At 41.1% G+C, this 13,362-nt stretch overlaps 1 protein-coding gene across 1 annotated transcript in view; it reads left to right on the top strand.

Annotated features, from left to right (window-relative positions):
* Positions 1-537: 537 nt before the first annotated feature.
* The window catches only part of GPR78 (G protein-coupled receptor 78), a 51,809-nt gene continuing 38,984 nt past the window's right edge, over positions 538-13,362 (top strand). The window contains exon 1 of the mRNA XM_089691518.1: positions 538-1,604. Within this exon, the coding sequence (XP_089547644.1) occupies positions 937-1,604 (668 nt within the window). The 5' untranslated portion in view covers positions 538-936. The remainder of the gene's footprint in view (positions 1,605-13,362) is intronic.

Here is a 13,362-nt window from a genome sequence, read left to right as displayed (position 1 = left end):
GCCCTTAATGTGTTATGTTTGTGTTGGACTATTACATAATATCCCAACAAAATACATTTACGTTTTTGGTTGTAACATGACAAAACATGTGGACAATGTGAGAGAGAGAGAGAGAGAGAGAGAGAGAGAGAGAGAGAGAGAGAGAGAGAGAGAGAGAGAGAGAGAGAGAGAGAGAGAGAGAGAGGGGGGGGGGGTATAATTTGCTGTATCTGTGACAATTGCATAAAAAAGAAATGTAGAATAATAAAAATAGATGTGGTCTATACACACCCTGGGCTGCTATCATTCTACATTCTTCTTAATGCAATTACAGAGTTATAAAACATAAAAAATAAAAAGTCATTTACAGATGGACTACATAGTGTTTTTTGATGTGTCTGGAGGTCTCCTTTAACCATCAGGGAATGTGTTGGCTGCTGTGGTCACTGGTGAGCCTCCCTTGTCATAATGTGGCATTGTGTTTCCCACATCCACCCGATTACGTGTAATGAAGCAGCAAAGTAGTGCAGCTGATAGTAGTGTGTGCTGAGATCTTCTTTGTCAGCGGTCCTGCCCTGCGCATGAGTCAGTGTTCCCGGCAGAGACGAGAAGGTGTGCCACAATTGCTGCGCTGGCTCCTCGGCTAGACCTGTGGAGGAGCGCTGCCTGCTCGGTCATTGGAGGAGCGCGGAGCTCCCGGTCATGGTGGAGGAGCGCTGAGCAGTCGGTGATTGGGGGATGCCGAGCTCTCCCCTGGACAGCAGTCATCCGCCGGCGCTCCGATGGCTTCCCCGTCCGCAGCGCTCCTGATTTCAGCACCATGGACAGCAGCTCCATAGAGAACAGCGCCGGGCGCGCCTCCTCCAGCACCAAGCCATGGGGCTAGCAGGCATGTAGGCAAGCCACCCTGGTCTGCATTCAATGAGGCAATCCCTGCTGATGGATATAAGCTGAGAAATGCACTTGCCAGAGATTCTGCTGGCCCTGTTACTCATTGTCGTGTTTGTGGTGTCCCTACTCGCCAATCTGCTGGTGCTGATCTGCTTTTTGTACAGTGCCGAGATCAGGAAACAAGTGTCTGGCATCTTCCTGGTCAACCTGTCCCTGTGCAATCTGCTCCTGACTATCCTCAACATGCCCTCCACTTTCCTGGCCATGCTAAGCCACCAGCAGCCCTTTGGTGACTGCCTGTGCAAGGCTCTGGGCTTCTTGGAAACTTTTCTGACTTCTAACACCATGCTCAGCATGGCAGCTCTCAGCATAGACAAATGGATCGCTGTGGTTTTCCCATTGAGTTACACCAGCAAGATGAGGTATAAGGACGCAGCGATCATGATGGGCTACACCTGGCTGCACTCTCTCACCTTCCCCTTGGTTTCCTTGTTCCTCTCTTGGTTGGACTATAGCAGCATGTACGCCTCTTGTACCTTACAGGTGCACGAAGCTCCGGAGAAAAAACGCTTTATGGTGTTCACCATCGTTTTTCACGCCGCCAGTTTCGTGCTGTCGCTGGTCATTTTGTGCTTCACCTACTTAAAAGTGCTGAAAGTGGCGCGGTTTCACTGCAGGAGGATAGACATTATCACCATGCAAACACTGGTGCTGCTTGTAGACATACACCCCAGGTAATTCACTCATGCTTATCTGTTCACAGATGACTTGTGGCTGAATTTGTATCTAATACATACTCCTATACTGTGCTTTTTACTGTTGATGGCACCAATTTTTATACCTTCAAAAGGTAACACTTGCAAGCACAACACACATTTCCAAAACACAGAATACATATTAACTGTTGATCTCCTACAAATATAAAGAGAGACATTTAAGGTATTTGTACTATACACTGTCTCTTGGGACAAATAAATATCAAAAGAGATTCACATTTTAGGGTTATGTATTATACATTTTTCCTCTCCAGCCTTTCTTTACCAGGGCCCATGGAGCCTTAGGGTTCCTCCAAGAATTGTTAGGGGTTCCTTGAACAATGAGCAGTCTTTGCCTCTCTGATAAATAACTGCTATCTTGAATAATATTTTTAGCTATCTGTAAAAAGAACATTTTTCCACCAAGCGCTAGTGTAAAGGGGGCCTTCTCCCAATGACTACCTATATAAGGGGACCCCTTCTCCACTGACCACAAATGAAAGGGGGCACCACAGGGATATGTATTATTCACCTTCTCTCTCTAGAGAGCATGCTTTCTCATTCAGGGTTCCTCCAGAGGTTGCTAGGGGTTCTTTGAGCAAAAAAAAAATTCTGCCTCTCAGATAGGTGACCACTTTGTCCAAAGATCTTTTTAGCTATCTGTTTAGGGAATTCATCTCACTAAACTAAAGGGGCCTTTCTTCGCTGACCATTAGTGAAAGGGGTCACTTCAGGGATATGCCCTATACATTTTCTGTCTTTAGACCAGTATTTTTCAACCATGGTTTCTTAGAACCCTAAGGTTCCTCCAGGGGTTGCTAGGGATCCCTTGAACAAGGACAGTGTCTGCCTCTCGGGTAAGTAACCAACTGTCTTCAAAGATCCTTTTGGCCATCTGTAAATGGAATTCATCCCAACGAGCACCAGTGGGAATTCTCCCAATGACCACCTATATAAAGGGGCCCTTCTCTACTGACCATTAATGAAAGGGGGCACTTCAGGGATATGTAATATACACCTTCTCTCTCTAGACCAGCCTTTATCAGTCATGGCTGCAGGGGTTGCTGGGGATACGTTAAACAATGAACAATTTCTGCCTCTAAGTAAGCAACCACTGACTTAAGTTATCTTTTTTGATCTATCTGTAAGAGGAATTCTTCTCACCCAGCACTAGTGCAAAGGGTCCATTCTCCCAATGATGACTAGTGTAAAGGGGCCACTAATAAAAGGGAGGCTTTGCTGGCCACCAATGTGAGGGAGCACTACAATTTTTATTGCCTGCATGTCTTCTTTTTTGGCTGTTATTAGTATCATCATTATTGTCATTATTTATGGCATTCATAATTGTATTATATTACTGAAAATATTTTGAAAATGATTTTTTTAGCAGGGGTTCCTTAAAACTTGAACATTATTTTAAGGGTTCCTCCTTGTTATGAAGGTTGAGAAAGGGTGCTCTAGACAAAAACATATACATCTATATAAAGAGAGCAAATATTTAGGTATTTGTACCATAAACAAACTGTTCCATTATAATATATATATATACACAAACACACACTAAATATCTGTAGATTCATACAGTAGATATAAGCAAATGCCAACTAGCCTTGAAAATAAACCTGTAGTAAAGAAGAACAATTAGTCATATCAAAGAGCAATGGGTAAAGTCAACAATCAGTTATCATTTTTTTCCTTGCGGAGAATATTCTACATTTAAAACAGGTGAGGTCAAGATTACTGTTCTACACCAACAACAGGTAAGGTGAAGATGATGGGTGGCTTTGGAATATAGCACTTTGCGTATTATCATTACACTTCACACTCTATAAATCCAATCTATAATAACATAGAGCATCAAAGCAAAGGATTGGCAGTTACCATTAGCTTCCAGATTTCAGCTTTTAAAAATATAGAGCCATGGTCACAAAAAACTGAAGGTAAAGCCTAGCACACACAATCAGAAAATCAGATGAAAAATATCATTTTCGAATCGACCGTACGATAATCTGATCGTTAGTACACAGCTTTCATCCGAAATTATTTGAAGGGACAAGCACAACATTTTTCTCATATGATACCAATTCGTACAAATTTTTTTGTTTAATCAGTACAGTTTTTCTCCAAAAATACAATACAAATACAATACAATATATTGCATCATCTGAATTTTCTTTCTGTCGTAGAAGAATTTTTGTAACTTTAGTAACTTCTTCACTTTCAATATGAGACTAGCATGCAAAAAAAAAAAAAACGACGACCATTCATCCACTATTCTTCTCATCCTGTGTAGGGGGCTTTACAATGCTTTACACATGACTATTTACATTGAATTTTAAAAGCAATGGTGTTATAACAAAACAGAGGGTGCCATAGAGAAGATTAGGAGATTAGTTTTGGCAGAAATGACACAGCAGTTGTACTTTGTAAATGGACAGAAATGAATAACAGTATTATAAAGGTCAATACTGACTCATATATTGCCACCAAAAATTACCAATCAATGTTATTGGAATATATTTCACAGAAACACTGGTGATGATTTGTTGTAAATGAATTACAGGCTGAGGGTAGCAACTGAAAAAAAGGATACTAAAAACTGGAGGGGGATACTAAAAGGAGCTAAATATTTTGCTCAAAATCAAACCCATGCATAAGTATTAAGTCAGATATATATATAGGCTGATATATATATATATATATATATATATATATATATATATATATATAATAGTTGTGTTCTTTACCATACTAAGGAAATTATGTAAATTATGTTTCATTTAGTCTATAAAACACAGAAGCAGTCAATTAGTTTTGACTTGTGTTGTAATGGACCACACTAAAATGTTCTTGAAGATGAATACAGCATCAAATGAGAATTGCAGTATAGAGTAGAATTTTATGAGCTGTGCTTGAAAACTATATTCTGCCGTGTGAAACAAAATTGTACCTGAAAATGAACATCATTCAGCATTTGGTTCTTATAGTTTATACAAAGTTTATAATATAATGGTTTTAAAACACTGTGGTTACACCATTGAAATACAGATAGTAATTAGCCCTAGAGTGCCTGTCTGAGCAGCAGATAATTTATTTGCATTTGTATGCACGGAGTTACTTGCTTCCTTAACAGCACTGTTGTATGGATTGCCCCTTCAGAATACTCTGACAATTTTAACATTTCTTACATTTTGATTAGCTTCATCTTTCTGATTATATTTATTTTGATAGCAAAATCATCAACTATGCAAACATCATTTAATACCTCTCTTGTTCCATTATGTTTAAAGTTTCTCCTCCGCCCCCACTGCATATTTGCAATTATGTATGCTAAGAGGGAAATGTAGACTATTATATACTTATCTGCACTGCCATATCCACCTAAAGACATGCCTAACTATATTTGTGAAAAAAAAGTATTTTTTAAGTAAGCAGAAATCCTGTATTTCATTGGGCATCCCCATTATTAGTAGTAACATGGGGCAATTCCTACACTTCATGACTCAGTACCAGGGGCGGACTGACAAATCATGGGGCCACCGGGCAATAGGGAATCATGGGGCCCCCGTGTCTTCGCCCACACCCAAAAAAGCCTATAAAAAGGTACCAGGAGCATGTCATGGGGCCCCCTACTGACCCCGGGCCCTCGGGCAGTAGCCCAGTGCTCAAATGGTCAGTCCGCCCCTGCTCAGTACCAACACCAGGTTTACATAATAGTGTTTCTATGGGGAATCATCTTTGCCAAAGCATTGGAAAGCAACAGGTTCACTTTAAAGTAGAATTAGACCTATCAATGTAACAGCTGCTCAATACAGATTCAAAGAAAGCCATAAATGATAATAGTCATAGTTGCTTGTGTTTTTAACAGAATTGTCAAGCCATCAGATGGCTGGTGTTGTAACTGATCACATGTGCAACTGCAGATCAAACAGAGCCTAAGATGGCAGCTTCCAGGGCTGTAAAGGATAGGGTTTAGTTCCACTTTATCCCCTTCTCATCCATGGTATACTCAGTATACAGCCTCATGTCCATTCTCTACTTCTGGGGAATTTATCAGAAACTTTCTGTGGTCACTGTGTACCTTGGACACAACACATCACAGTTCTGGATAAAGGGCAAATCACAGGAGCCCTTTACCACATGATCACTGTGTCCAATCACAAGCGGTCACAGATGGAAACACAGCAGGTCTTTGCTTGTTAACAGCTCTCCTTCCCTCGCGCAGAGACCTTGTGTGAGGGAAGGAAAGCCATGCTGGAGCAGTGTGTTTTGATAGTTCACAGTGCTTTTACAATATTTACAGTACTACACAGTGCCCTAATCATCAATGCAGCCTCTTCAGTGCCGTGATTATCAGTGCCCATCAGTGCTGCTTATCAGTGCCACCACATCAGTGCCTACCGGTGCTGCCTCATCAATGAAGATTGTCAGTTCACCTCATTGGTACCCATCAGTGCCACCTCATCAGTGCAGACTCATCTGTGCCCATCAATTCAACCTTATCAGTGCCCATCAGTGCAGCCTCATCAGTGACCATCTGTGCAGCCTCATCAGTGCACATCATTGAAGAAAAAAACAAATTACTTATTTACAAAATTTTATAACAGAAAATAAGACAAATGTTTTCCTATTTTTTGAAATTCTTAGTTTTTTGTTTATTTAGCAAAAAATTAAAAAATGGGCGGTGATTAAATACCACCAAAAGTAATCTCTATCTGTCTCAAAAAAATACAAAAAATGTCACTTGAGTACAGTGTTGCATGCCTGAGTAATTGTCATTCAAAGTGTGCCAGCGCTGAAATCTGAAAATTGACCTGGTCAGGAAGGGGGTGAAAGTGTTCAGTATTGAATTGATTAATGGCCCCTCCCCAGCAGTACATACTCATCCTTACTTTGCTTTTCCATTGCTTTATTTAATTGCCATGAGCAAAGAAAATACCTGGTACTGGGTATGAGGACTGTGTCACTCACACCTGCTCCTCTCATGTGACAGTGGTGGTGCTTGGCCTAGTGCAGGAGAAAGCCCTTGTAGACTCTTTATAGAGTAACTCAGAACTTGAAAATGAACAGCACAGTCTTTAAAATGTTGACCCACCCCCACCGTCACCAACAACCACCCTATCCCAAGTTTGCCACTTGTCTATCCCTGATCCATATAGATCTTAGCTGTGGGGCCCCTGGAAGCAGCACATCCTCCCTTTAAAAACTATTCTGGGTGAGCTGTGCGGTAGATTTGACATTCATCCATTTGGGAAGGTCATTGACAACTGAGCCTAACTATTGCCCAATTTTCTTTAAGAATAAATAAAGACTCTACTGTACTGTGCATCTGCTGTCTGGCCAGGATGCCTAATAATGATAGACCTGTGGCTACCATTGACTCCACAGTGAAAATCTTTGTTGATGGTGGACCAGAATGGGGCAGACATTGGGAATGGGTCATTTGTAGAGGGTAGGAAAACATTTTAAAAATTATTTATTAAAAGTGCAGTATTCTTTTATAGCGCCTGGTGGCTGAACAGAGTGGCAGGAAAATGAGAGAAACTATGTGCAACATTAAACTGAAATTGTTGCATTCCTCTCCACAGGTCTGCTTTAAGGTTGTGCCACGTTACCAAACTTTGTTAGCAGATGGTGCCACCTGAGGAATGTAAAAATGGAGGTATTTGATGTGATGCTACAAGGAGGAGCCCTGAATAGAAATGGGTTTCCATTTTTTTTAAATATCAGGTTTAAGTCCCAGCGAGAATCGCTAAATACACCCCTAATTACTCGCCCAACTGCTTTAGAGGCTGTGCTGACCTAGGAACACACTACCATATATGGTGGAATTGCCCAGTAGCTCAAACCTTCTGGGTTTAAATCTTCAACATGTTATCCACACTTAGCACTACCAAGCTACAACCTAACCCGATAACCGCCCTACTCAATCAACGCCCTCCTGGCATCTCTAACTCGCAATTCAAACTCCATCTGCAAGTCACCACAGCAGCCAAACAGGTCATTGCGAAATCCTGGAAATCCCCCTCATTAAATATTAAAGTGGTTAAAACCAGAATAACGCAAGCTATGATACATGCAAAAGTGGAAGCCACAATTCTCGACATGATCCCTAAATTCTTAAATGTTTGGAGCCCCTGGGTAGAGTGTTTTCTCCCGCCTAACTTTGACGAATCTCTCCTTCTCCCCTGATTTGTTTGTAGTACACCTTGGACACTGCCCATGTCCCACCTCATAGGGTGCATAGGTGTCGCCATGTTCCTACCTACCGCTCATGGAGTCATCACTGTTGCCCTTTCTCTTCTCCCCCCCCCTTTTTTTTCTTTCCGTTCCCGCCCCCCTTCGATCTCCCCCTAAATTTCTCCAACCTTTCATAATGTTCAGTGAGCCATTATCCTAACTGACAAAATTCACGAAATCTATCGCTAACAACTCCCATTCACTAGTAATCACCAGAAACTTAGCATTGTTTTTGTGATCCTCTCTTTCCTCCTTACCATAAGGACATTGATGCTGTGATTTTCTATTTCCTATGTTTTGTTGTCAGTACAGTGCCTATTTTATGCTGGTAATGACTCTGTCCCTGTTACATTGCTTCATTGTCAATTAAATGTTTGAACAAAAAAAAAAATAGGTTTAAAACAGAGATTCTTGGATAAAGAACAAGAAGTGCCTGTAAAGCTTGGCAGTTCTGTTTCAGCAATGTCTTGCTTGGCCAAGTTATACTATTACCACAGCATTATAATGCAGAAAATGTTGTGAGAAAGCAGTCTGTTCCAGGTCAATTAAATAAACTGCAAGGATTTCCAAAAACTTCATTGTAGATTACTTGCTTATGTTTTGTATGTATTGAGACAGGTCATTTCAATGACTTAAATAAGATATAAGCAGATATAATGCCCCATTTAAAGTGTTACTAAACCCACAATACTAAAATCAGTCTGTATATGCAGTAAAGCATGCTTGTTATACTCACTGTGGAACCTAAGAGGTTAATCCTCTGCATTGTGTAAAAATGCTGTTTGATCCTGTCTTTTCTGATCCTCCCCTTCTTCTACTGTCCCCAATCCATCTGCTGATAGTACAGAGTTCTAGGATTCACTCTGCACATCAATTTAGTGTGTATTTGTAGAGAGTTTTTTTTTCTTTGGGAGAGTGCATGTGATCAGCACAGGGCCAATCAGCACTGTCCAGACAGAGGGTCAGGGGTTATGCAGCCTCATAGGACAGTCAAAGCAGAATGATTAACCAGTGCTCAGTTGGACACTGATAGAAGTCACAAGACTGCTTTATACTGCTGATGAGAAAAGGTATTTAGTAGTTTATATTTTCTAAAATAATTGCATTTCAATGTTTTGTGTACTGTGGGAGACCAGATATAATGAATGCAGGGTCCTGGGTTTAGTAACACTTAGTTACTTTAGTAACACTTTAACTCAGATATTTATAAATTAAAAAAAAATTTAATTGTATTTTATTAAACTGTTTTATATTACCCTTCTGTACATTCTTTTATAGCACGATTACAACTGGAGTTAAACACATTATACAATGGGGACGCATGGCAGACCTTATCAGTATATTGCTGCTACTTTACGTTCCAATGACAGGATGAGGTGGTCTATGACTAAACTGCATTGTTTTAACTTAAGCGAAAAAAAGCTCAAAGTACTGTGTCATAAGAATTTCAGGATTAGAAAACTCGCTAAAAGAAAATGTCAGTATTTCATTTAGAAAAGACAATTTAAATGTATGTAATTGTTTCTGTAAATTCCGCTATTGTCTATTCTTCCTCTTTAAAAAGACACTGTCATGTTACCCTGAATCCAAATACAAGAACATAGATTTTCTAAGGGTCACTGAAATTGTCATTGGGCACACTGGTTCCAGTTCAACATCCCTCCAAAAATGAGGACCCCCAGTTACAGGGAAAGGACCCAGAGTTGAGAACCTACTTACAGTGCATGGTACAGCTCCAGCTCGTATAACCAAATTTGTATTGCAATATTAATCAGTCCTTTTTTGTGGATGCAGTGAGGCTGGTACACACCTCCATATATGGTAGCCATGCCCTTTAATCAAAATGTTCTGAGCAGAAGTGTTTAGTATGCTGGCCATGATATGTGGGAGAGACCTCTCCCTCGATCCTACTGTACCTCTCCTCAACAAAAACAGAGCACAGCTCACAAACTCATAATTCAAATTACTCATGCAGATTACCGCAGTTACTAAACAAATGGTCGCTAAGGCCTGGAAGACCCTGAAACTGTTTCACAGAGACCAAAAATAGAATAACATAGGCCATGATCCATTGGAAAATAGAGACAGCCATACAAGATAGAATACCCCAATATATAAAGTTGTCTCATCTGTGAATAGACCATTTTCTATCCCCAGGCTTTGACGATTCCCTACTGGAACCCAGAAGATTGTTTGGTATGGTTCCTATATCCCAATCTTCCCTTTCATCATATACTCACTTCCCCAGGATCTCCCTTTTATCCCAGTGGTGTATTTTGGTTTTGTGCTGCTCTAGGCAAGACTAAAATCAGGCACCTCCCTGCATCTAAATTTGTCCCACCCCTTCCTGTTTACAATCCATATCTTCATCTGTAAACTCTACCCCTTCCTCTTTAGGCTCCACCTCTTCATATTAGAGTTCCACCCACTTTCAACAATGATGGGGCGCTATTTCTCCCACTGACAACAACTGTGGGGCGCTATTCCTCCCACTGACAACAACTGTGGGGCACTATTCCTCCCAGAGACAACAATGGTGGGGCACTATTCCTCCCACTGACAACAATGGTGGGGCACTATTCCTCCCACTGACACCAATGATGGGGCACTATTCCTCCCACTGACACCAATGATGGGGCACTATTCCTACCACTGACACCAATGATGGGGCACTATTCCTCCCACTGACACCAATGTTGGGGTACTATTCCTCTCACTGACAACAACAATGGGGCACTATTCATCCCACACTGACACCAATGATGGGGCACTATTCCTCCCACTGCCACCACTAGAATCACTAGTCCTAGCTGTTGTTATCAGCAGCCCAGTTGGACTTTCTTTGATACTGCATGGTATCCTATCTTACCAATGACATGGTTAGTGGTGTTCTATGTCTATATAAAAATGTACGCAGAATTTTCACATTGTCCTGTCTTGGATGTATCTCTTCTGTACTAAATAAAATCCTTGAAAAGGAGAACCTACATGCATACAATCCAATGAGAGCACCAAACAAATGTCCAAGAGTCCAAGGTTTATCCATAGCAGAAAAAAATCCAACACAGTTTGGGGGCCAAACACTTTCATCAGGGCTTAGGAATTTTGACTGTGCTTACATTGACTCAGGTAAGCAGATACCAAATACTGTCGATCTGCACTGTGATTTACTGCTTGTAACAGTTTCAGGAATGCAGGTTAAGCCAGTATAAATACTCCCTGTGTACTTCCCATGACACCACTATAAAATTTAATATAAGAAAAAAACAATAGCAGCGCTAATAAGTAAACTGCAAGATTTGAATAAAAGGACCAATGTGCTATAAGCTAGGGGGAGCAGTGCTACTCTGCAACCCTCAGGGGAGCCAGTGTGCATTCACCATGAGTGGAAGTTACATCACTTGCAGTAGCTCCACCCCAATGCATTTCGTCATATTCAGACATCTTCAGGTAGCCGTGACGCCACTTCCACTCATGATGGAATGCACAGGGTCCCCTGAGGCAGCTGCGCTCCCCCTAGAGGCTATACTAGTCATTTGTGGGATTTTAATTCAATAAAAGGTGTTGTGAGATGATGCTCTTCCTAGTCTGTTTTTATCATATACATATGTTTAAGTGATGTGGAAGATGGTTTAGTACACCTTTCGGATTTCTCCCTGGTCTGTAGATTTATGAGAGAAAAAAAAGGTTCCAAAGAGTTCATGAAAACCTGTGAAGGAAAGCAATCTGGTGGGAGATAGAGATTTACATCTAAATGTGCTAACTGACCATCTTACTAATGAGAGGTCAGTTAGGTATAGTGAGTGATTTACAATGTACTTCAAAGGGGGCATTAGCACTGAAGCACAGAAGTCTTTTTTTGCACAAAGAACTTATAAGATTTTCCAAAACCTCTAGTGCTTTGGCACTGTTTTGCACGGAACTGAGATCAAGTTGATAATCGTCATATAATTTGACCGTTTATTATTTTTTTAATGTAAATGCTCATTTTATACACTCATCGGCCACTTTATTAGGTACACCTTGCTAGTACTGGGTTGGACCCCCTTTGCCTTCAGAACTGCCTGGCATAGATTGAACAAGGTGTTGGAAACATTCCTCAGAGAGTTTGGTCCATATTGACATGATAGCATCACGCAGTTGCTGCAGATATGTCGGCTACACTTCCATGATGCAAATCTTCTCTTCCACCGCATCCCAAAGGTGATCTATTGGATTGAGATCTGGTAACTGTGGGGGCCATTGGAGTACAATGAACTCATTGTCATGTTTAAAAACCAGTTTGAAATGATTTGAGCTTTGTGACATGGTGCATTATCCTGCTGGAGGTAGCCATCAGAAGATGGGGACACTGTAGTCATAAAGGGATGGACATGGTCAGCAACAATACTCAGGTAGGCCGCCGTGTTTGAACGGTACTCAATTGGTACTGAAGGGTCCAAAGTGTGCCAAGAAAATATCCCCACACCATTACACCACCATCTGCCGGAACCATTGATACAAGGCAGGATGGATCCATGCTTTTATGTTGTTTATGCCAAATTCTGACCCTACCATCTGAATGTTGCAGCTGAAATTGAAACTCATCAGACCAGGCAACATTTTTCCAAACTTCTATTGTCCAATTTTGGTGAGCCTGTGTGAATTGTATCCAGTGTTTTCTGTTCTTAGGTGGCAGAAGTGGCTCCCGGTGTGGTCTTCTGCTGCTGTAACCCATCTAGTTCAAGGTTCGATGTGTTGTGCATTCAGAGATGGTATTCTGCATACCTTGGTTGTAATGAGTGGTTATTTGAGTTTCTGTTGCCTTTCTATCATCTCCAGTCTGCTTATTCTCCTCTGTCATCAACAAGGCATATTCGTCCACACAACTGCCACTTACTGGATATTTTCTCTTTTTTCAGACCATTCTCTATAAACCCTAGAGATGGTTGTGCATGAAAATCCCAATAGATCAGCAGTTTTTGAAATACTCAGACCAGCCCATCTGGAACCAACAACCATGCCACGTTTGAAGTAACATAAATCCCCTTTATTCCCCATTCTGATGCTCGGTTTGAACGTCAGCAAGTCATCTTCACCATGTCTAGATGCCTAAATGCATTGCGTTGCTGCCATGTGATTGGCTGATTAGCAATTTGTGTTACCAAGCAATTGAACAGGTGTACCTAATAAAGTGGCCAGTGAGTGTATTTTATATATATATAAATGTATATATACACTATATTGCTAAAAGTATTGGTCGGCTTCCCTTTACACGTACATGAAATTTAATGGCATCTCAGTCCTAATCCGTAGGGTTTAATACTGAGTTGGCCCCGCCCTTTGCAGCTATAACAGCTTCAACTCTTCTGGGAAGGCTGTCCACAAGGTTTAGGAGTGTCTATGAGAATGTTTGACCATTCTTCCAGAAGTACATTTGTGAGGTCAGGCAATGATGTCAGATGAGAAGGCCTGGCTTGCAGTCTCTGCTCTAATTCATCCCAAAGGTGTTCAAGTT

Source organism: Staurois parvus, unplaced genomic scaffold (assembly GCF_062004578.1).
Source record: "Staurois parvus isolate SC_StPar_1 unplaced genomic scaffold, SC_StPar_1.0 ptg000564l, whole genome shotgun sequence".
NCBI lineage: Eukaryota > Metazoa > Chordata > Amphibia > Anura > Ranidae > Staurois > Staurois parvus.
This window is presented reverse-complemented; position numbering and strand designations above follow the sequence as displayed.